This window comes from Hydractinia symbiolongicarpus, chromosome 14 (assembly GCF_029227915.1).
Source record: "Hydractinia symbiolongicarpus strain clone_291-10 chromosome 14, HSymV2.1, whole genome shotgun sequence".
Classification (NCBI taxonomy): Eukaryota; Metazoa; Cnidaria; class Hydrozoa; order Anthoathecata; family Hydractiniidae; genus Hydractinia; species Hydractinia symbiolongicarpus.
In genome coordinates this window covers 6,820,235-6,841,605 of record NC_079888.1, presented here as the reverse complement: position 1 = coordinate 6,841,605, position 21,371 = coordinate 6,820,235, and the positions used below count along the sequence as shown (strand labels likewise).

Here is a 21,371-nt window from a genome sequence, read left to right as displayed (position 1 = left end):
CCTACACGTTTATAAGTAATTATGTGGGATATAGTAACAACATATTTACTCTACGTGATGTGGAAAATTGTCATGAGTTTGTTTATGTATAAAAGTAAACTTGCAATGATGAAAAATATTTAAGCTGTTGGTGTTAACATGCTTCGCATTATGATACTCTGATGTTATTGTCTTGATGTTTATTTTTGTTGTACAAATATAAAAAGTGTGTGACATGTGATACAATCAAAAACCAGCAGTATAAATATATGACTTACTAGGCCATGAGAGAATGTTTGTTTGTTTATTTTTGTTTTCTTTTTTATATTTATATTTATGTTTATTTTTTATTTTGCAACAAATGTGTTTCATCATTTTCAAAATGTTGTGTAATCCTATTTACTTTGATGCGATAAAAAAACATTGTTGTATGTTTTATGGTGTTTTTTTTTTTAAATAAAGATTTGACCTCAAGCAAAATAAAGTGGTGAACGTAGAGTTGTTCTATAAAAGAGGAAAAACAGTGTGGATAAAGGTGAATAAGTCATTCTAAATTAATTAGTTGATTTCAGTCGCATGAATTAGTTTGATAAAAACAGTAGACTCACAGAAGATAATAGAACAGTTCTTGATCTGATGAGTTTTCATGAGACAACAGGAAGAGAACAAAAAGTCTAGGATTTTTAAAAGTGTTTAATAAGAAAGTAAATGATAAATACTTTTTTCAATATGAGCAGGTTTATTATTTATCAAAATGGCTTACCCCATGTAAGCCATTTTGATATGGAAAATTCCATATTGGTAAATGCTTTTTATTAATAAATGCTTGATTAAGCTATTTTTATAGGAAGGAATTTTCTAGATTATTTAAAGATATACAAATATGCCGCGCCTAAAGTGACTTAGTGTCTCAGTGCTTGAAGATTAATACATGCAGTTGAAAAAAGATGTGCTGTTTTCTCTTTGGTCATTGACTTTGTTTTGTATCTTTTTTATCTTATAGGGAAATATATTACAGTAACCAAAAAAAGACATGGCACCTATTGTTCTAGCGTACTGGAAGATCAGAGGGGTGAGTTAAACCTTTTTCATTTTAAAGTATATTTTTGTGGGTATCTAATGTCATAGTGTCCTGCAAATACCTATTTTTGCGGCTTCAAGAGTAAACAGAATTTGCGGGAAATAATTTCAAAATAATATTAACGAATAACTTGAATTTGTTTTGAGTTTAATTGGTAGAGAATTTGTGAGCTAAATCTTCTTGAGTTATGTTTTTTTTTCTTAATTTTTACTTAGCGATATATTTTATTTTTCAGCTTGCTCAACCAGCTCGATTGTTGCTTGGATACACAAAAACTGATTTTCAAGACAAGCTATATGAAGTTGGTGATGGTATGTCCAGTTTATTGTTTCATTATTCACCTTTGTTTGCTGCCAGGACTAGGCAAGTGGTTCAACATTTTTAAGACCAATCTAATTGAACTGTAAAATCACGCAGGTGTAAAATACCTCCATATGGTGATATCAGTATTGTTTTATATCTCATATGCTGTACAGAAAAAAAAACACAAGATAACATTGTTTCAGTACTACCATTTTGTCTGTTATTTTGACATCAATTTATAGAATTACATTTATTACTTGTTTAAACCCGTGGAAGTTTCCACTCTAAAAAACTTTTATTCATCAGAAAACAATTTTTGTTGTTGTTTATTTTATTAAATAAAACGCAAACAAAAGTTTTAAACAAAATCGACAATAACAATTTAACGTTACTTTTCCCGTACATTATTTTATAAACAAAGCAATTGAATCCCTTAAAATTCGTCACTGTAAATTATAATACAATAGCAAAATTCTTTGCTAATAAAATTATTTATTTTATCACGTGATTTGTTCTAGCCAATTGAAAAAGTAAACACAAGTTTTATAAAATAGAAAAAGAGTTTTTCGGAGATGTTTTATAGGCGCTTTTAAAATAGTAGAAACTATAATTGACTTTGCCGGTCACAGACGGACAGACAGTTTTCGTGTTAATATAAAAGATCTTTGTGGTTAATGTTGAAAATGGAAATTATTCTTTGCAAAGATAATGTTTTTTTGCGTTGAAAAACATCTATCCCTTCATTTTTTGTTACTTTCTAATTTTTAGGTCCAACGTATGATCGTTCATGTTGGTTCGATGTTAAAGACACTTTAGGACTGGATTTTCCCAATGTATGAATCTTAATTAATTTTTTGTTACAAGTAGCTAGTTATCAAATTTAGAAACTTTCCTCATCATCTTTTTAGTTACCATACTTAATTGATGGTGATATTAAAATAACTCAAAGTAACGCTGTAAGTAATAAATATTTCTTTTTAAATGACTACTTGTCTGACTATGTGGCTTCAGTATCGTTAAGACGGAAATCATTACAGAACATTATGGAACACGCAAAAATTTACCTGAAGCGAAGCAATTTTGCGCATGAATAAATTTCGCGAATAAAATTTTTTTAAGAGAATTTATTTTTACGAATTCAAAAAATTAAAATTTTTTGCGAGATTTTAATTTGGCGAATTGCTAAAAATCAAATTTTACGTAGGAATTTATTTTCGCGAATTGCTAAAAGTCAAAGTTTACGTAGGAATTTATTTTTGTGCAATTTTAAAGAAAAACTTTTGTTTGCTATTGAGATATAACATCGAAAAATATAATAACTTTTTTCGCAGTAATATAAATCTTTTTGCGTATTAAAGAAAATCACATTTTTCACAAGAATTTCGCAAATTTGAAACATTCAATTTTTTCGGGAAAAATTTAATTTCCTCCAATTTGAAAAATTGAAATTTTTCGCAGGAATTTAATTTCGCTAATTCAAGGATAATTGGCGAATTATACGAAATTTCTTCCCTTAAAATAACACTTTTATAATAAAATTATTAGCTTCATATTTATGGATCAGTTTAGTGAACAAAGTAGTTTAAATTGCATTGTCTAGATTTTGTACTTCGAGCTGGTCGTTCAAAGATAATGAGAGTGAACTATTTTGTGTAAAATAGTTTCCTCTCATTACCTCTCAAGCATAGTAAACTTTGAGGTGTTCTGCATTCACATTGTTTTGTATCTTGCAGGTGATGCGCTACCTAGGACGAAAGAGTAAGATGGGTAAGAAAAAATTACAATTTTTATGCGTTCGAAAGTTAATAGGTGAATCTAAGAAAATTATCTCACTTTCTGGTGTGTGATATTGAAGTTTCTCATGCTTCCAATGTTAAAGAAGTGTTGCTATTGGATTGTGTGGTCTTATGATAGTAAAAACAATTTTGGAAATAAAATTTGCTCATTAACTCGGTTTTAAGAGTCTAGTATTAAATAAAAAAAAAGTTTTTAACCCACTGCTGAAAGGTGGTTTTCTGTCGAACTTAGATAAAAAATGTGAACAATAATATTCTAAATATTCAAAGTTTTAGAAGAAAACAGAAGCTTTAAATATTTGAGAAATTGATGACATGTTTGAAGGAGTTTCGTTTTTACAGCCTTCCCATGCCCCCTTGATAACTAAAATATCTTTATATTCATATTTTCTTAATCGATTTAGATGGTGAAACAGAAATAGAGAAAGTTCGAGTTGATATAATGGAAAATCAGGTTAGGAAATGTTAAATTAGAAAAGTCTGATTACTGGTTTATATTTTTAACGAAAAAATAATCAAGATTTTTTGCGGTCTAAAATCAGTGTGTGTTCTTCACAAGGCGATGACTTAACTTGTAGTGATATTCACCTCATAGGCGATGGACTTTCGAAATGGTTTTGTAAAGTTTTTATATTGGTCCAAAACAGCTGAAGAATATGAGGTAAGAACAAATTGTGATTTTTTGATGAATAATTATCCAATTTATCGTGTCCTATCAATTTTTCGTGTGGGAGTGAAGAATAGTTACCAGGAATCATAAGTTCATATTGACTTACGGAATTTACGAGTTTCTTGTAGTAGGGAAATATATAGAACCATATAAATATCAGGAATAGAATAATGGCTGTCTTTTGTGTGATCAAAATGGGACCGGGTCACCCCTCAAAGTAAATATTTCGCTGGCTGTTTAACCCGTGGATTTTTCCACTGGCAAATGAATAATCAGGAATATTTTTTGTTTCTAAAGGAACTGTAGCGAGGTATGGAGCGAATGGTAGGGGGGAGGGGTATTCCTTTACAATCAAAAAAATACACACTCACATGTTGTTACCTAACGTCCACCCCCGCTTTCCCACGCTACCACCACCGCCACTCTCCCACGCTACCACCACCATCTCTCTCCCACGCTACCCCCACCACTCTCCCACGCTACCGCAACCACTCTCCCACGCTACCACCACCACTCTTCCACGCTACCGCAACCACCACTCTCCCACGCTACCACCACTTTCCCACGCTACCGCAACCACCACTCTTCCACGCTTCCACCGCCACCGCCACTTTCCTACGCTAAGAAAACACATCAATCTTTCCATAACTAAAATAATTAGTCACGAATTTATGTGAATACGGTAGCTACATGATCATATTGTATTTTTTCTTCAGCAAAAGAGACAGTCCTACATAGAAAATATCGTTAGCCTGTTGAAAAAATTTGATAATTTTTTAAATGGGCGAAAATTCTTTGCCAGTGATAAGGTGAGACGTTGAAATTATTTTATATTTTCAACTTTATTTTCATTTTATATTTTTATTTTATTTTATTTTTACTCTCCTTAAATATAATTCGGATTCATTATGTTAACCAAGTAAAAGGTGGCTTTTTATATAAATATTATTCTCTGAATGATGGATTTATAAATATATAAATATAATTTTTCTTTTAGCTAACATTTGTTGATTTTATCATGTACGAGTTATTGGATCAGCATCGATTATTTAAGACCGATATTTTACAACCCTATGAAAACTTAAAGGTGCAGTACCAATATTATAGATAGTATGGTATACACTCGTGAAAATTTGTAAAGTTATGTAATAAACTTGCCCATCGCACTTTTCTTGAAATTTGCGTCTGCAAATGCATTTGTCACTCTTTCTGTTCATTGTTTAATTATTTTTTAGGCATTTATGAAAAGCTTTGAGGTAATCATTTTTGTATGTGTTTGTGTTAGCAAGTAAATTTTGCATGTCAGGGAGACAAAACTACATGTTAGCAAGGCGTTTGCATGTTACCGAGGCAATCTGCATGTTAGCGAGACGATCTGCATGTTAGCGAGCCAATCTAAAGCTAATCAGAATAACTCTGAGTCTTACATTGGCAGAAATGCTGTTAAACGTGAAAACAATGTTGAAGACGACGTGCAAATTTTAAACTGTAGTTTTCTTTTTATTTTCAGGAAATTCCAGAAATAGCTGAGTTTATGAAATCAGAAAAATGTTTTAAAGGACCCATCAACAACAAGATGGCGTGGTTTAAATAATTTTTTTTAAATATATTTAGTTCAGTTTGTTATGATGCACAAAATTTAAAGAGTATAGAACATAAATTGTATTTTTTTTTTCACGACAAAACTTCAGAAATGACGGTGTAGTCCAATAATGTAAACAATATTTCTTCCCCTTCCCCATGCGATCTAGCAAAGCAAACCTGATGGCTTCAAGGATGATATTAATTCTGCACAGAGGTTCTTGAAACATGCCTAAAAATTAAAACCTTAGCCACCTTAGCCAAGTTTCGACATTTTTATGTGTATATGAGAATTTGAAAAAAGGCTCGGGTGACAAACTTTTATTTTTAGGTTCCAATATTCCCTAAAATAAGATTTTAAAATTTATCGTAAAAAAAATGGTCAACAATGGTAGAAATGCTTTATTTTACCTACCTGGTGTAGTCCTATAACACCTGTGTTCGTCCGTTATCAGCTTTTCTCAGGATAGAAAAGATAAAGAACAATTGACCCTCAAATATAACGAAGTCAGTTTTTAAGAATTTTTTTCGGCATAATAATGGCATGTGTAAGCGAAATGAGTCAAAACGGTTTACAAATTTTTGAACTTTTTAGAGGATTTGATTATTAGTTTTTTCTAATGTTTTAACTCCAGGTAGGTCCATTGGAATTTTGCTTGTTTTGTATTGATTGCTCACTTTGCATAGAAAGGTTGTCTCTGTTCACTATCAACCAACGAAAGTTAACAAAATCATCAAGTATTTAATCATGATCTCAAGACGATAAATTAAACAAAATCAAAAAGTCAACTCACAGTCAGACAGAAAGAGCTAACGTATTTTTATATTAGACTAGCTGTATGACCCGTGGAAAAAATCTATAGATTGAAATACACCCTTTCTAATAAGAACCAGTAAACTTTGACCTGAATGTTTGTATTTTAATTTCATTTATTCTTATTTTTTTTTTATAGTTTAAAATACATGTTTATATAAAAAATGCGTGTTACCAAGCTGTTTTTTAAGGCGGTAATAACCCTTCATCGAAAATATTTTTTCCTCACAACTATTTGGAGTTAATGCCAGGCTATATTCACAATCTTTTCTGTTATAACATTTCCTAAAATTTTATATAGCTATAGTACTATTTAATTTCGACAATTTCTCTTTAAGCTCAAAACTTCATAAATGATTACCGTTGCCACATAAGATTACTTTCAGTCATTATTAAAAGCGGGTTACTGCCTTCAGAGATTTAATTTTTAAGAGCTTTTGTCAATTTCCCCAAAATAAGATCCGCGTAAATAATTAAGTAACTCTATAATTAATAACTTCATAATTAATAATATGCTATCATCAATTGGCATATGCGATCAAATCTAAGCATGGATCAAATCTTTCCTTACAAACCGAACCCAAATCGTCAACAATTCAGCTAATAATATTGCAGATTATCAAGACTTTCCCAAAGACGCGTTTCGACTCTCTCATATTCCTGATACTGATGTGAGACCTTTCTTGTACCCCGAGCTCTTTGAGATTAAAACCTCGAAATTAGTACTATCGAGCTTATCTCAAAGAGTTCTTGGGTCAAGAGTGGGCGACAATAAAAAAGGTTCAGATACGTAAAGGGCTTTATTTTTGCCAAAAAAAATTAATTGTCGCAAGAACTTTTGCGATGCGTTAAACTTTTTTGGTATTTAATAAATTTGAAGGGCTTTAATGTAGGCAAAAAAGGGGGCAAAATGTTGCAGCTAATTCGTTGTTTAAAAAAGAAAAAAAGCACCAGATTTCGTGAGAATTTATTTTCTCAATGTTCGCGAATAGAGTTACTTAATAATTTACGCAGATCTTATTTTTGGGAAATTGACAAAAACTCTTAAGAGTTAAATCTCTGAAGGTGGCAGTAACCCGCTTCTAATAATGACTGAAAGTAATTTTATGTGGCAATGGTAATCATTTATGAAGTTTTGAGCTTAAAGAGAAATTGTCGAAATTAAATAATTAATTTATCAGTACTATAGCTATATATAATTTTGAGAAGTGTTATAACAGAAAAGATTTTCAATATAGCCTGGCATTAACTCTAAATAGTTGTGAGAAAAAAATATTTCGGATGAAGGGTTATTTCCGCCTTAAAAAAAAAGCTTCGTAACACGCATTTTTTATATAAACATGTATTTTAAACTATCAAGAACAAAATAAGAACAAATCAAAGTAAAATAGAAACATTCAGCTTCAGGTCAAAGTTTACTGGTTCTTATTAGAAAGGGTGTATTTCAATCTATAGATTTTTTCCACGGGTCATACATCTAGTCTAATATAACAATGGGCTAGCTCTTTTTCTCTGACTGTGAGTTGACTTTTTGATTTTGTTTAATTTATCGTCATGAAATAATGATTGAATGCTTGATGATTTTGTTAACTTTCGTTGGTTGATAGTGAACAAAGACAAGCTTTCTATGCAAAGTGAGCAATCAATAAAAACAAGCAAAATTCCAATGGACCTACCTGGAGTTAAAACATTAGAAAAAACTAATAATCAAATCCTCTAAAAAGTTCAAAAATTTGTAAACCGTTTTGACTCATTTTGCTCACGCATCTGCCGCCGAAAAAAATTCGTAAAAATTGACTTCGTTATATTTGAGGGTCAGTTGTTCTCTATCTTCTCTACCCTGACAAAACCCACCAATTGGTTTTCTAGACTGTTTGATATTTTTCTTTATATGGTGAACGCAAAAGGTCAGTAGTTTGCAACTAAGGAGCAGTTATTGTACTTATCACTAGTTTCGATACTTATCTTCCATGACAAGTGGAACTAATAAGGAGTGTTTACATTAAAGAAAATTGAAGAAAAATTGTTGGGGAGATAATCAGGCTGTTGGCCAAACGTTTTAACAAGATCCTCTATTTATGTCTTTTTTGTCTTAATTAATGTCTTTTCAATGGTAGGTTTTCTACGTTGAGTTGTTCGTACAAAAGAAGGCTTGCTCAAAACTGAAATGTTTTGGTGCGAGAGTGCTTTACCGTAGATTTTAAATCATGGATAATTTGATTAAGAAAAGATATGTTGAATCTTTAGAAATTGCTTCTAATTGCTATGCTAAAATGCATTTCAATTAAAAGCAATTACACCATATCTATTAATTATTTTACGTTCGAACTCTTTCTACAATCTTTCTTCTAAGTAGTTATGTGAGACAACTTCTGTTTGTTTGTGTATAAAAGTGAAGTCAAAGTGATGTTAAAAACTATCACAGGCTGGGGATTTTATTAATTTTTACTCGGTATGGACAATGTACAAATATGGATTATGTGTGACATGTAATTCAGTCAAGATGATTAAAAAATCTAGTAGCTAGGTATTTGACATTGCTAAAAATATTAAAAAGAATCTAACTGCGAACCAAATGACCTATAGATATATGTAGTCGTGTTTTAAATATCTTGGTTGACCTTTATGTAGTTTAGTTTTTTTTAATTGCATTGCATATTAATTTTTTATATTATGATTTATCCTTCTAACAAAAGACCCTTGGTTTTTTTTTTCGTAGCCTTAGTGTTGTTGTTTTTTATATAAAGAGAGGTTTAATAACGAATAAAACATGTTTGTTATCAGATATATCAGTAAAAATTGTATATAAGACTCTACGTTGAACAGAAGAAAATAAAGCGCTGAGCGTTAGAATGTTAACGAGAATGTTCTAGAAGAAATATAAGTGAGCTTATATCTCTGTAAGACAATGCATGTTTGGAGGCAACCATTAGCTAAGCATATTTAGCAAAGAATTTTCTAGATCGATATGGTTTTAATATATATAAGCTATGTCTCATTTTAAAATGTCTTTGAAAAAGTTTCTTGTTGTTAAAGTAATATTATGTGTAGTTCATAAGATATACTTCGTTCCATTTTCAGACACCACACTTGTAGTTTTGTATGTCACCATAGGTGAATATTTTAGAATTAAAAACAAACATGGCACCTATTGTTCTGGCATACTGGAAAATCAGAGGGGTAATCTCAATTGATATATATCTTTTAAAATATTTTATAAAAACCTTTTATTCATTTTTTTGATTGATTACTTTTCAGCTTGCTCAACCTGCTCGCTTGTTGCTTGGATACACAAAAACTGATTTTGAAGACAGGGTATATGAGATTGGTGATGGTATGAACTTGCTTTTATGCTTTTATCTTGCTTGACATGAGAAGTCTGAAATTTCTGATAAAATAATTCTCAGAGATAAATTTGATAACACCTTGAGTCAACTTTGCAGCAAATTTAATGTCTTCAATACAGAACAGACTGTCTTTGTCCCCAGGGTCTCTTGAACGCTAAGCCGTTATTACGGGACGGCCGATAATGACGATCTTTTACCGCAATCAAATTCATCAACGGCAAAAGGCACTGGGAACGTGGTTTGAAAAAATAAAATGAAAAAGCCTATTTGACACATCTTTGCCGTATTTTGTCTGTCTGCCCGCGGGGAAAGGATTCGCGCAACGGGCAGACGAGATAGCGTGTAATTTAAAGACAGACAACCCCGTGGACATGTTCACGGGTTAACGATATATTAGGAGTAGTTTAATATGCTTGTCTAACCTTCGTATGTCTAACGTAACAGACATATTTATAAAATGTTTAAAATATTTCAAAGTTTGGCAACTTTTTTTTTTCTTCGTGTAGAAAATGAAATGGCGTTTAAAACCATCCATTTTTGAAATTTTAGGTCCAACGTATGATCGTTCATGTTGGCTCGATGTGAAAAACACTTTAGGACTGGATTTTCCCAATGTACGGATCTATTTTTTTATTTTTATTTTTTTATTTTTTTACATTTTATACAAGCTATCTTTTGGTTGAATATTTTTGTTACACATTTTGTTTTCTTCACATATGAAGCTGTCAATGTTAATTTTGTGTCCTAAGAAAAAAATGGTTGTTAGAGTAGCTACATAGACCTTAAGCAAAAAATTTGGTTTTTAAGATGATGTTATCGAATCTCAAAAACTTTCCTCTTCATCTTTTTAGATACCATACTTAATTGATGGTGATATTAAAATAACTCAAAGTAACGCTGTAAGTAATAAATATTTCTTTTTCAAATAACTACTTCCCTGTGTGGCTGTTTAAGTAAAGCTTTTTCTGGTGAAAACTTTAAAAACTTGAATTTGTTTAGTACGTGGATGCATTGAGAACACACTCAGTGTGAAACTACGACAAAGAAAAAGTACTGTATTGTCTGAAATGATTGTGATTAGAAAATTTTGCTTTTTCACATCTCTGTCGTAAATTCGCGAAAATAAACTTCCACGCAATCCAGAACAAAACTTTAACTACGAAATTTACTTATGAAAATTTACTTATGGTTTTAGCATTCACATCTACCTGACTTTTAAAACCTTTTATAATAATAATCTCCGATGTTTATTTTGCAGGTGATGCGTTACTTAGGACGCAAGAATAAACTGGGTAAGAAAACTTCACAATCTTTATACCATTGAAAATGATCACGTGACCTTTGATGTTTGATATAAAGATTTTTCATCCTTTTCATGTTGGGAAGATGTGATCTTAAGGAACTAGATATCTGGGGGAGAAAAATTGTGAAAACAAAGCCTTATTGTTCTTCACTTTCATTATCCAACTACAAGATTACAAAGGTCGTATGACAAAACACAAGTCAAAAGAATATGAATGTCTGTTCCGACCTGAAACTATAGCATTAATTATGAATTCCTTTTTTTATTTTTTTCGATTTAGATGGTGAAACAGAAATAGAAAAGGTTCGGGTTGATATAATGGAGAATCAGGTAAAAAAATGTTTAATAGTATCTTGGTAGTTTAAATTTTACTTGGATTGAATATATCGTGAATTATTTTCACCTGGATTTGTTTTTAGAATTAAAAACTCTTCTTCTCTAATATTTTAAATTTTCTGTTCGAAGCCCTAACTTTGATTTCGCTACGATAATAAAGCCCCCTCTCTTTCTCTCTCTTTCCCCTTCCCCGAATACTAGCCCAGCAAGAAGGCTTATATTCTGGGTTTTTAGTGAGCTAAATGTTATTAGTAAGGTTATCCATTAGGCGATAACTTGAACTGTATTCACCTCATAGGCGATGGACTTTCGAAATGGTTTTGTAACGATGGCTTATTTTGCTGCAACAGCTGAAGAGTTTGAGGTAAACCTTATTTTTTGTCAGTGAAGGACAAAATACCTAATGAAACAAGCAACTGTTTATCTTTTACTTAAGAACATAATTTTTTAAAAAAACATATCCGAAACGACTTGACATCACACATAAGCCTATTTATGATGGAAGTTGTACGATAATATTTTTTATGTGTTTAACGCTTTCAGTACTAGTAATTGTGTGTCATCTCCGTTACTATGTTAAAAGAGCTAAATGTTAAAACCTCGTGACTTTTGGACGCTTTATGTCAGTTTTTCTGAAAGTAGACTGAATTTCCTACAAGATCAAGTGGTTTTGGGGCCGTCCTGCCCAAATGTTATGTCTTGCGGTACAAGACGACGTAGCAAAACTTTTGAATAACCATTTTTCAAAAATGCATGGCTTTTCCGCTGTGAAAGGGGTAAACATTTCACCATAATTTACGAATAAAATGCATTAACGCAAATACGGTAACATGCTTCCAAAGCGAATTGCGGTAACATGCTCCCAAAGAGACTCATATCATAAACATCCAGTTGGACATTTTAAATCCATTTTGAAATCCATTACACACTTTTGGCTGTCACTTCTCGTCTATTGAAAACAAATGTTCGAAGTTAATTCTTTCTTTTTTCTAGCAAAAAAAGCAAGCCTACTTGGAAAAGATTGGTGATTTGCTGAAGAAATTTGATAATTTTATAAATGGACGAAAATATTTTGCCAGTAATAAGGTGAGCCTTTAAAACTATTTTCTTTTTCGGTTCCCATTAATAAGTGTCGATATTCTAATTTTTTGGAAGAATTTAAAATATGTTCTCTGGTTTCTTGTTAAGCTTGTATACTTTTTTCCCCTATCCTTTGCTTATTCTCTGAATGATGGATTTATCCATATTTTTTTTCAGCTTACATATGTTGACTTTATCATGTACGAACTATTGGACCAGCATCGATTATTTAAGACCGATATTTTACAACCCTATGAAAACTTGAAGGTAAAACATATTTTTTTTCTCAAAATAAAAACTCTATTCCAACGGATGTGGGTTCAACATCAAATTTGAGCGTATATGAATAAAAGTTTAGTCCAACTCCCATTAAAGGGACACTTAAGTTATTGCACTCGGAAAAACAGTCCAACTCTTTGAGTCCTTCCAAGATAGATACAAATAAGGGGGAGAGGGGGGTCTTCAAATCAAAAGTTGTAGGGGGTGTAAATAATTATAATGAATGGATCTTCATTCTTTTGTCTTATTAGAGTGGGAGGGGGTGTCAAAAAAAAACTGGGGAAGTAGTTTTTCATTTAAAGTATGCTATTGCACTTCCTTTAAAGACATTATTCTTGTGACTTCACTTTCGGAAAGTTGAATTATTTCTTTTGTTAAAAATATATTTTTGATATTGTCAAATGATATAAAGTACTTTATTAGAAGAAACTTCTGCGAGGTAAAATTTTGTGACTAGGAAAATTTGGGAAAATTGTGAGTAAAGTTAAAGATTCTATTTTCCTTTTCATTGTTTAATTTTTTTTAGGCTTTTATGAAAAGTTTCGAGGTAATCATTTTTGTGTGTTATGTTTTGTGTTAGCAAGACGATATGAAGCTAATTAAGAATTGTCTTGCCACTTAAAAGATATGTTGCTGAACTTTGAACTAATACTATAAGTCCAAGCGTAAATGCCGTAACTGTAATATTTAATTTTTTAGGAAATCCCAGAGATAGCCGAATTTATGAAATCAGATAAATGTTTTAAAGGACCCATCAACAACAAAATGGCGTGGTTTAAATAAATTTTTTAAAATATATTTAGTTCAGTTCTGCAGTAGCTAGATATTATGCTTGCGATTCTAACGAAGTATTGAAATAAATATGAATGAAAATCAGTAGATAACAAACTGTATTTATATTCTATCTCTTCACGTTAGGCGCCTGAGTTGAGAGATGATAGCATTGATTGATAAATTCTGACATAGATGCACTGCTTTTTGCTTTACCTGCACGACATATGCTATTGTTGAGCAGTAGAATTTGTTTTTTGTTTCATGAATGAGAATATTTGATAAATTCGTGTTTTTTGCAACATGCTGCCGTCCTACCTGACCTACATAAGTAATCATTAGTTAAAAATCTCTTACATTTGTTAAGCAGTAGAATTTTTTTTTGTTATATATGGTGAATGGAATTGCACGAGAGAAAATCTACGTTTTTATATCATTATCATTACAGCCTCAGTTATGCTCAAATTGCTGAGAAATAGCAGACAGAACGAGGCTAAAGAAATTCTGCAAAAGAAAAAGATGTGACCTGAACCGTTTTTTTTTTGAGACACATCCTACTGAGGTTTTTTTGATTTGACAGAATATTCTGATCCTAACTTGGATTGCGTAAATAAAGTCCATGTCATTTACAGGTGTGCATTCACGCGTAAAGTAATCTCTAGTCTTTATGGATAACAAATCTTGAACTTTTATAAGAAGCATCCTCCTGTCAGTAACATATCTGTCAGTGACATCTGTGGTATTCTCCTGTCAGTAACATCTGTGTAATCTGTATTCTACTGTCAGTAACATATCTGACAGTGACATCTGTGTAAGCTGTATTCTCCTGTCAGTAACATCTGTGGAATCTGTTTTCTTCTGTCAGTAACATTTGTGTAAGTTGTATTCTCCTGTCAGCAACATATCTGTCAGTGACATCTGTGTAAGCTGTATCCTCTTGTCAGTGACATTTGTGTAAACAGACACCATTAGTGGAAAAATGGTCTCCGGTTTAAACAGTTGTTTGCCTTATAAAGATTTTTTTATGGATGATTGGAATTAACCGATCTGTTTCGAGTGTTAGTTTTCGTTATATAGAGGTGTCTGGTATACACACAGATTCCACTAACAACATCTTGGTAGTTATCTTTTGATCTCAACCAATCACCGCCAGCCTTGCAAGTTAACTAGACCTTAACAATCTTAACTACTTGCAGGGAGGGGTCTTTACATAACAGCCAATCAAAAAAACCGTAGACATTTACTAATATCTGAAGCTTTCCTGATCCAGTAGTACTTTTTATTTCTAGAAGGAGATTGAGTCAAATGTTATCTGAATTTTTTGTACCTAACTTGTTTCAGGAAGATCGAAGTGCAATTCTACAGAAATGAGTTCACAAAGTTAAAGAGAGGATTAAAAACATTTTGACAAATAAACTTTAATAAAGCATGACGTGCGTCACTGACGTCAGAAACAGTCAAAGCGGTTAAACTAATTTTAGCTAGTATGATAATAACCTCTAATGAATATAAGCATTAATCTCAAGCAAAAAAATATACTAATCCACAACGTATATTCGAACAAACCGGAATATTTAACCAAGATTAGCAGGGACAGTTCTCTTCATCTGAAGTAGGTCTCTTCCTTATCTAAAAGCAGATAACATCTGCTAAATCTGAAAAAAGTCAAAATTCTAATGTCGAAAGATGCAAAGTAAGAAGGCGATGCGGATTTGGCCTACCTACTGCAACAAATACAGTTAGGCTGATTAATTTTTTTTTCAAGAGCCTTACAGGCGCCAATAATAAAAACTGTGCTACAATTTTATAGTAGTCAATAATTTTTAAGTACATATATTCTTTGCATGTCCTCTCTTGGTAGCCATCTTGCTCATCTTGCGCATGTCAAGTTTTAACTGATCTCTGGCACCAGTATGTGAACATTGCAACATATTGACATACGAATTAGGACGGTCAACAAAAACGAAGCAAATTGCAGTTTCCTTTCTGGATGCATCTTGCGTAATAGTAACAGATCAATTTACGTACAACATCACTTCTCATCGCTAACCCTCATCTCTTTTGTTTGCAGGATGACGAATCGTTGTTGTCCATAATGCGTCTTGCGTTGTAATAGCAGAACAATCCACTTACAGGATCGTTTCTCATTGATAACCTTCATCTTTTTTGTTTGCAGGATGATGTCGAAGATGCGTTAAACCAGTACTATTGTTCTCCAATATTCTCATATTATTGTCTACGTCGACAAAGTATAATTCCGTCAAAAAATTCCAAGTCATGTCTATTATTCACAAATTTTCCAACAGTTGAACCAATAAGATGCCTGCCTTCTTTAATATTTGCTACTCTTGCGTTTGGTGTGTAAAAACCAGAACGGATGCGTTTATGAGTTCATAAAGCGTCATTTTATGGCTAGATGAAATCAGGATTAGAAAATTATGGCAAATAAAACAAAATCACTGACGTAACAGACAGTCAAATTGGCTGACCGAATATTAAATAGTAGGATAAGAATTTGTCATGTGAATAAGCATTAATTCCAAGCAAAAAAAAAATAATCATCCAAAAAATGCACCTATTATTGTGAAAGGATTACAACCCAGAAAATTTAACAAAATTAGTGAACACACAGGCTGAAGGTCGAGGCGTATCGCATTCGATCTGACTGAGCGTTCCGGTGCTCTCCATCAGGGGGAGTTTTATTCTTCGTCTAAGAGAAGACAACAGCCGCTAAAACTGAAGATATCAAACGCTCTAATGACATGCACCCACGTACGGAAGATTGGTCGTATGGGAAGTGAGGTGATATGTGTTTAAACCATCTACTGCGATAAATAGACTTACGTTGCTTAATTTTATGTCCGGGGTCTTTTGACAAAGCACTTTGAATGTTCTGTCTGCTCATATCGTACAGATTAGCAAAATGAATAAGTCTACATACAACATCAATTTTTTTTGTTAGGCTTCATAGCTTTTTTATATTGAGTCAGAAGACACAATCCATCTTACTGCAAAAACAGAGTTGAAACAAACGGAGAATAGTTAAATGATAAAACACAATAAAACATAATTCCACAAAGTGCGACTTTATACCTGTGCTTTTATGTACATATTTTACCGCGAAATATATTTCTTATGATAACACTTAAACAAAAAATGCATCTCCTGGGGATAACTTTTCACCAAAACATTACGTCATTTCTCTAAAAAAATATTTACCGTTATAATAAAAAATGGCATAATCAGTAAGCCGCGTCGAGTCATGGTAAAATGAAACTTTTAGAATTTATATTAAACAGTTAAAAGCGATGATGACAGATTATATGTGTGTTATGAGCTCAATCCTTAAATCGCTGTGTTGAAATTGCGTTACTAATGCGTTTTATGTTGGCTGTATTTTTTATGTCTCTCCTGCCTTGTTCATAAAAACAAATTACTCTTAATTTTAAACGAAGTGGCACAGCACCCAATTGCCAGAAACTTTGGCCACGTAGGAAGATCAAATATCCAAGAAAAACAGCTAAAGAAGCTGGAAAAATTTTTTCAATACATCTAGGGACATTGAAAGGCAAAGTGACAAAATTCTAATCAAAAGAATGCAAAAATATAGAATAAAAACTGCTACAACCTTATCGAATAAAACACCACAAACAAAACCATAGCCACGTGTTTGCATATGTCTCCTTTTTTGTGCATTTGAATACAACCTGGCGTAGCAACCTAATTTGTTAGGGAGGACTAAAAAACCAATGCGGAAGGAAATTGTTTTAAAGTTTTCGTTACAACATGCTTAGGATTATACTTGCCATGATAACTATGTTATAACAACACAAAACACTCTTGGCAGAAAAAACAAAAAAACAAAAAAAAACATGTCCTAGAATTGGCATATTCTTATTTTTCTTCTTTGTCTTATTATTGAAATTGTTTACCCAGTGTATCCTCCTCAGTTCCTATTGGTGCTAAAAAGGGGTAATAGTGCATTTACAGCTCCCATTTGAGCTACCAAAGTCGTGCAAGCACAGCTGTCGCTCAGCTACACAATTGTCGAAGATATCAATCCTATTCTCACGCTGAGCGTTAAGCTGAAAGGATAGATTCACACTTCTATAGTCTCTGGCATAACTCGGCCGGGGTTTGAACCCATGATTTCCGGCGCTGGAGGCGAACGTTCTACCAGGGGGCTACCAGTCGGTGTTTATTATTTAGAATTCATGTTAAAAACATCCACACAATGAAAAAGTTTGGAATGTTTGTCTTCGTTGCAAAAGAGGAGGGATTCGACAACGCTTCTCTCAGGGAGAAGCAAATTGTTTGACATATTTTTAACAAAAGTATTTTTCTGTTCTACTGTTGTGTCAATTGCTCTTAGTAACCCAGAGCTGGCAAATCGATTCTTAAATTGGGGAAAGGGATGGTACTATTTGAAAAATAAATGCCAGATTGTTCATCGAAGTGGCTTATGCCGCACGATAAATATTACAAAAGTTAAATCTATCAAATCGCCGACGCTCTAACCTCTGCTAAATTGTAGAAAAGCCTGAGTACGAAGTAGTGATCTATTTTTAGAAAACACGTGTGTTCCAGTAAGCGTCTGTCGTGAAAGACAACATTGTCATGTGGTTTATGCATCTTTGCAGCTTTGTGGTGGAGAGTGCTTTGTGTATATAGAAAAGTAAACAAAGGTTAGGATAATCAGTAAAACGAACACACCAACGCTAAATAGCATAAAGTTAAAAGTTCGTAAAATTAAAACGACAACAAATTTTTTTTCCTGCTAGGATGATGTCGAAGCGAAAAAGATCTTTCAAAGAAGAATTTCAACTGAAAAAAATTCGCTACAACTTTGATGATTTCGGTGAATCGAAATTAATATTTGTACAATCTAAGGTGAGTTTGACCACATGTTTCTTTCCATCTCAACAAGGATAATTTAAATTCAGTTGGTCAGTTTGTCTGCTTTTATCCACGAATCTAAAGTGTCATTTTCAGCCACTCAAAGACAAAAATTGTGACTATAGACCTTGACAAATAACTACTCGATAAAAAACCTGATATAAAAGTCTGAATGAACGAGGATAGGAGTTCTCACTTATACAACATTAGGGAGGTCGATTTACACATTGTCAACAAAATGTTTACATTTGCATTGTTTTCTTTACTTGAGGGAGGTACTTTATTGTTAACTTTAAAGTTAAAAGCTAATATTATGAGGGAGATATATTGTGTCCGCTGGAGCCATTCTTGTGCCTAAGACTCTTTGAAATAAACCTTAAATTCTGAGCCCAAATAGTTTTGGGAACTGAATGTGTTGGGACAGCTTTTTCCTTAATTATCGCCAATCATACATACTTTTTAACAAAGTAAAAAAGAAACAACGTTCTAACCTAAATCAAGCTTTGTTTTCATCACAATATAAGACTGGTAAGGAAGTGTTGTTAAGAAATGTGATTAAATCTTAAATTGTTTTTAATTGAGATAGATAATATTAGTTCATGCTACACATTTTTAAAGTAAAAACCTACTTTATAATACACAAAGGCTGAAATCTTGCCAAAAATTAAATATTTGTCATAAATTCCTTCATCATAGTTTAAAAACAAGAGAGGAGAGTTTAGAGTTACTAAGAAACAATTTTTTCACTGTAATTTTTCTTTTTTGTTAATAAATTTACATGTATATTTTTACAAGAACGCTCCAACACTATCTATCTCTTTCAACTTACAAGAACCCGTCACCTTATTTGGTAAATTTGACCATATACTTTCCCATTTTTGAGAATATTCGAGGATGAAAAAGATATATACATCAGCGGAAGACGTTAGAATAAAAAAACAAGAAGGCTACTAAGATGGCCTCTTTAAATAGATTCTAGTGCTCTGTTATGAAATTATGACGAAGACACTCTTTTACATATCATGTATAGATGATATAAAGACTTTGTTTCTTCAAACGTTGAAATATTTTACTTGCAGATGAGATTTTAGTTGTTGTAAACCTTTTATAGAATCATAAAATTGAAAGTAGCATGTGTTGGTATGTATGAGTCACGTCAATCGAGTTTTTTTAATTAGTTAATTAACTCGACCAAAAAATCATTAACTCGACCATAAAATCATTAACTCGACCACAAATTCATTATCTCAGTGGTTTAAAAACTATATATTTTGACCATCTTTGACCATTTCGCAATACCTCAGCAAGACAGAACGAAATTCTAATCCTTCTAGATTTAAGTACAAAAACAACAACAACAACAAAATACAGATCAACCTCTTTCCAGGGTCTTGTGTTATTACGAAGTGGCCAACAATATTCGCCGCTATCAACTTCATCAACAAGGCAAAATGCCCCGGGAACAAGGTTAAATACAGATATGTTTTTTGTTTCAGAATATTAAATTGTGGACACTCACCTCGATTCGAGATGTCTTTAAGTAAGATAATGTTTAAGCATCAAAGTAGAGCTGAATGAGAAGAAGTTACTGAAGGAGAAGGCTGACTTTTTCAATTGTAATTGGATCTGTTTAAAAATCTGAATCTGCATCAAAATTTGAGCCTTTTTCCAACATTGTCTTAATCTCTAACTTTCTCTTCGAGAAATTTGCAAAAATGCACTTTCTAAAAAGTTTATGTTGGAGTATCGTCTGAGAATTTTTTTTCCCTTGAAAAAATACACGCACTTTTGACCATAATCTTTCAGTGTTAACCTCCACTCAATAAAGAATCACCAGGATTATCACTTTCTTTGGTAGTGGTACCCACTAGAGATTTGCTTACTGGTCACACTTTGAATTTTAATATTTTTCTCGCATATGTTTTTTGTAGATCAATTGTATCAGTCCAACTTCGATTCTATTATTCCGACTTTTCACAGCGACCTATCTCATATTCGCCGCGATACTTAGTATAGTAACCCACACGACACCACAGAACTGGATTTTATTCATGACCAGTTGTAACTATTTAATCGTCACTATATATTTTTGTTATGGATTTAGTCTAAGTTGTCAAGCAGTGTTCTGTAAAATAAACTTTTGCCGTGGAGATGGCGGAACAGTAAAACACCGCTATCCTGGTCGTAATGTCGCGAGTAAGAACGGAATCCATCATGTTGACATGGTTAATATAGATCAAAACAAAAACACAACAGAACCAATCAAGTCTGCCCGAAATACAACAGAAAGCACGTCTCGATTGACCGAGAATAGATTCAGTGTTGCCTCGATAATTCTTGATATTGAAGAGAACAGTAAACGTCTGAGCATGGCGGCACCAGATGACAACCGAAATTCACGTGAAATACGGCACGCGCGTTTTGAAGACAATCGATTACCATCTATACAATCTGACGTGTTTATCGAGTCAATCACAGACATCAGTTTATCATTTAAACTTTATTGGTTCTTATCAAACGTTGCTTTAAATTTGTCTTGTCTAGTTGTATCTGTTTACTGGATTGCTTTATTTCCATACCAAGATCCAGTGTCAGACTTAAAGTGGTACCTGAGAATAGACAGACATGGAATTATATTGATATTGCTGTTACTTGATCACGTGATAACCAAAACACCAATCAGAGTATTGCATTTTGTGTATCCGTCAATCATGTTTACTATATATGGAATCTACAACGCAGTATATACAAAAATCACAAGTACTGTGGTCTATTCAACTTTGGATTTTAAAGATGATACTATTAAGGCAATTTTAACGGTAGCCGGGGCTGCTCTGATAGGTGTCCCGTTGATACAAGTTGGTTTGTATTGGATAATATACAGGCTGAAAGAAAGAATATTTGGTATGGTATAAGCAATATCTCACAATGTCCAAATTTATCGTTTGTAGCTATAAGAGTAGGAGAAAAGAAATAGTATAGGACTTTATCAATGTTCTAGTTATCTGTCAACATCTCATGGTGATGCCATTTTTTCCTCGAGCAGTTTGACACACACAGACTAACTTTTAACTAAAGACCGCTATTCATGAAAGCCGCAACTCACAGCGTCTGAACGCCGGTGCTTAATTAAAT

At 32.6% G+C, this 21,371-nt stretch overlaps 2 protein-coding genes across 5 annotated transcripts; both read left to right on the top strand.

Annotated features, from left to right (window-relative positions):
* Positions 1-441: 441 nt before the first annotated feature.
* On the top strand, positions 442-13,457 carry LOC130625436 (glutathione S-transferase Mu 5-like). Of its 4 annotated transcripts, none has more exons than XM_057440531.1 (12): positions 442-514; positions 983-1,051; positions 1,296-1,371; positions 2,132-2,196; positions 2,272-2,319; positions 3,097-3,130; positions 3,564-3,613; positions 3,755-3,820; positions 4,546-4,638; positions 4,827-4,916; positions 5,065-5,085; positions 5,340-5,526. In XM_057440531.1, the coding sequence occupies exons 2-12, from the start codon at positions 1,013-1,015 to the stop codon at positions 5,421-5,423; spliced, it is 666 nt and encodes a 221-aa protein (XP_057296514.1). In that variant the 5' UTR covers positions 442-514; positions 983-1,012; the 3' UTR covers positions 5,424-5,526. The 4 variants fall into 4 exon arrangements, with proteins under 4 accessions (XP_057296514.1, XP_057296513.1, XP_057296512.1 ...); XM_057440529.1 differs by lacking the exons at positions 442-514; positions 983-1,051; positions 1,296-1,371; ... (7 more) ...; positions 5,065-5,085; positions 5,340-5,526 and adding exons at positions 9,047-9,108; positions 9,339-9,404; positions 9,483-9,558; ... (7 more) ...; positions 13,096-13,116; positions 13,269-13,457; XM_057440530.1 differs by lacking the exons at positions 442-514; positions 1,296-1,371; positions 2,132-2,196; ... (6 more) ...; positions 5,065-5,085; positions 5,340-5,526 and adding exons at positions 9,483-9,558; positions 10,121-10,185; positions 10,423-10,470; ... (5 more) ...; positions 13,096-13,116; positions 13,269-13,457.
* A 4,584-nt stretch (positions 13,458-18,041) lies between these two features.
* LOC130624979 (uncharacterized) lies at positions 18,042-21,225 on the top strand. Its single transcript, XM_057440052.1, has 2 exons — positions 18,042-18,230; positions 20,168-21,225. The coding sequence occupies exons 1-2, from the start codon at positions 18,123-18,125 to the stop codon at positions 21,149-21,151; spliced, it is 1,092 nt and encodes a 363-aa protein (XP_057296035.1). The 5' UTR covers positions 18,042-18,122; the 3' UTR covers positions 21,152-21,225.
* The last annotated feature ends 146 nt before the right edge of the window (positions 21,226-21,371 follow it).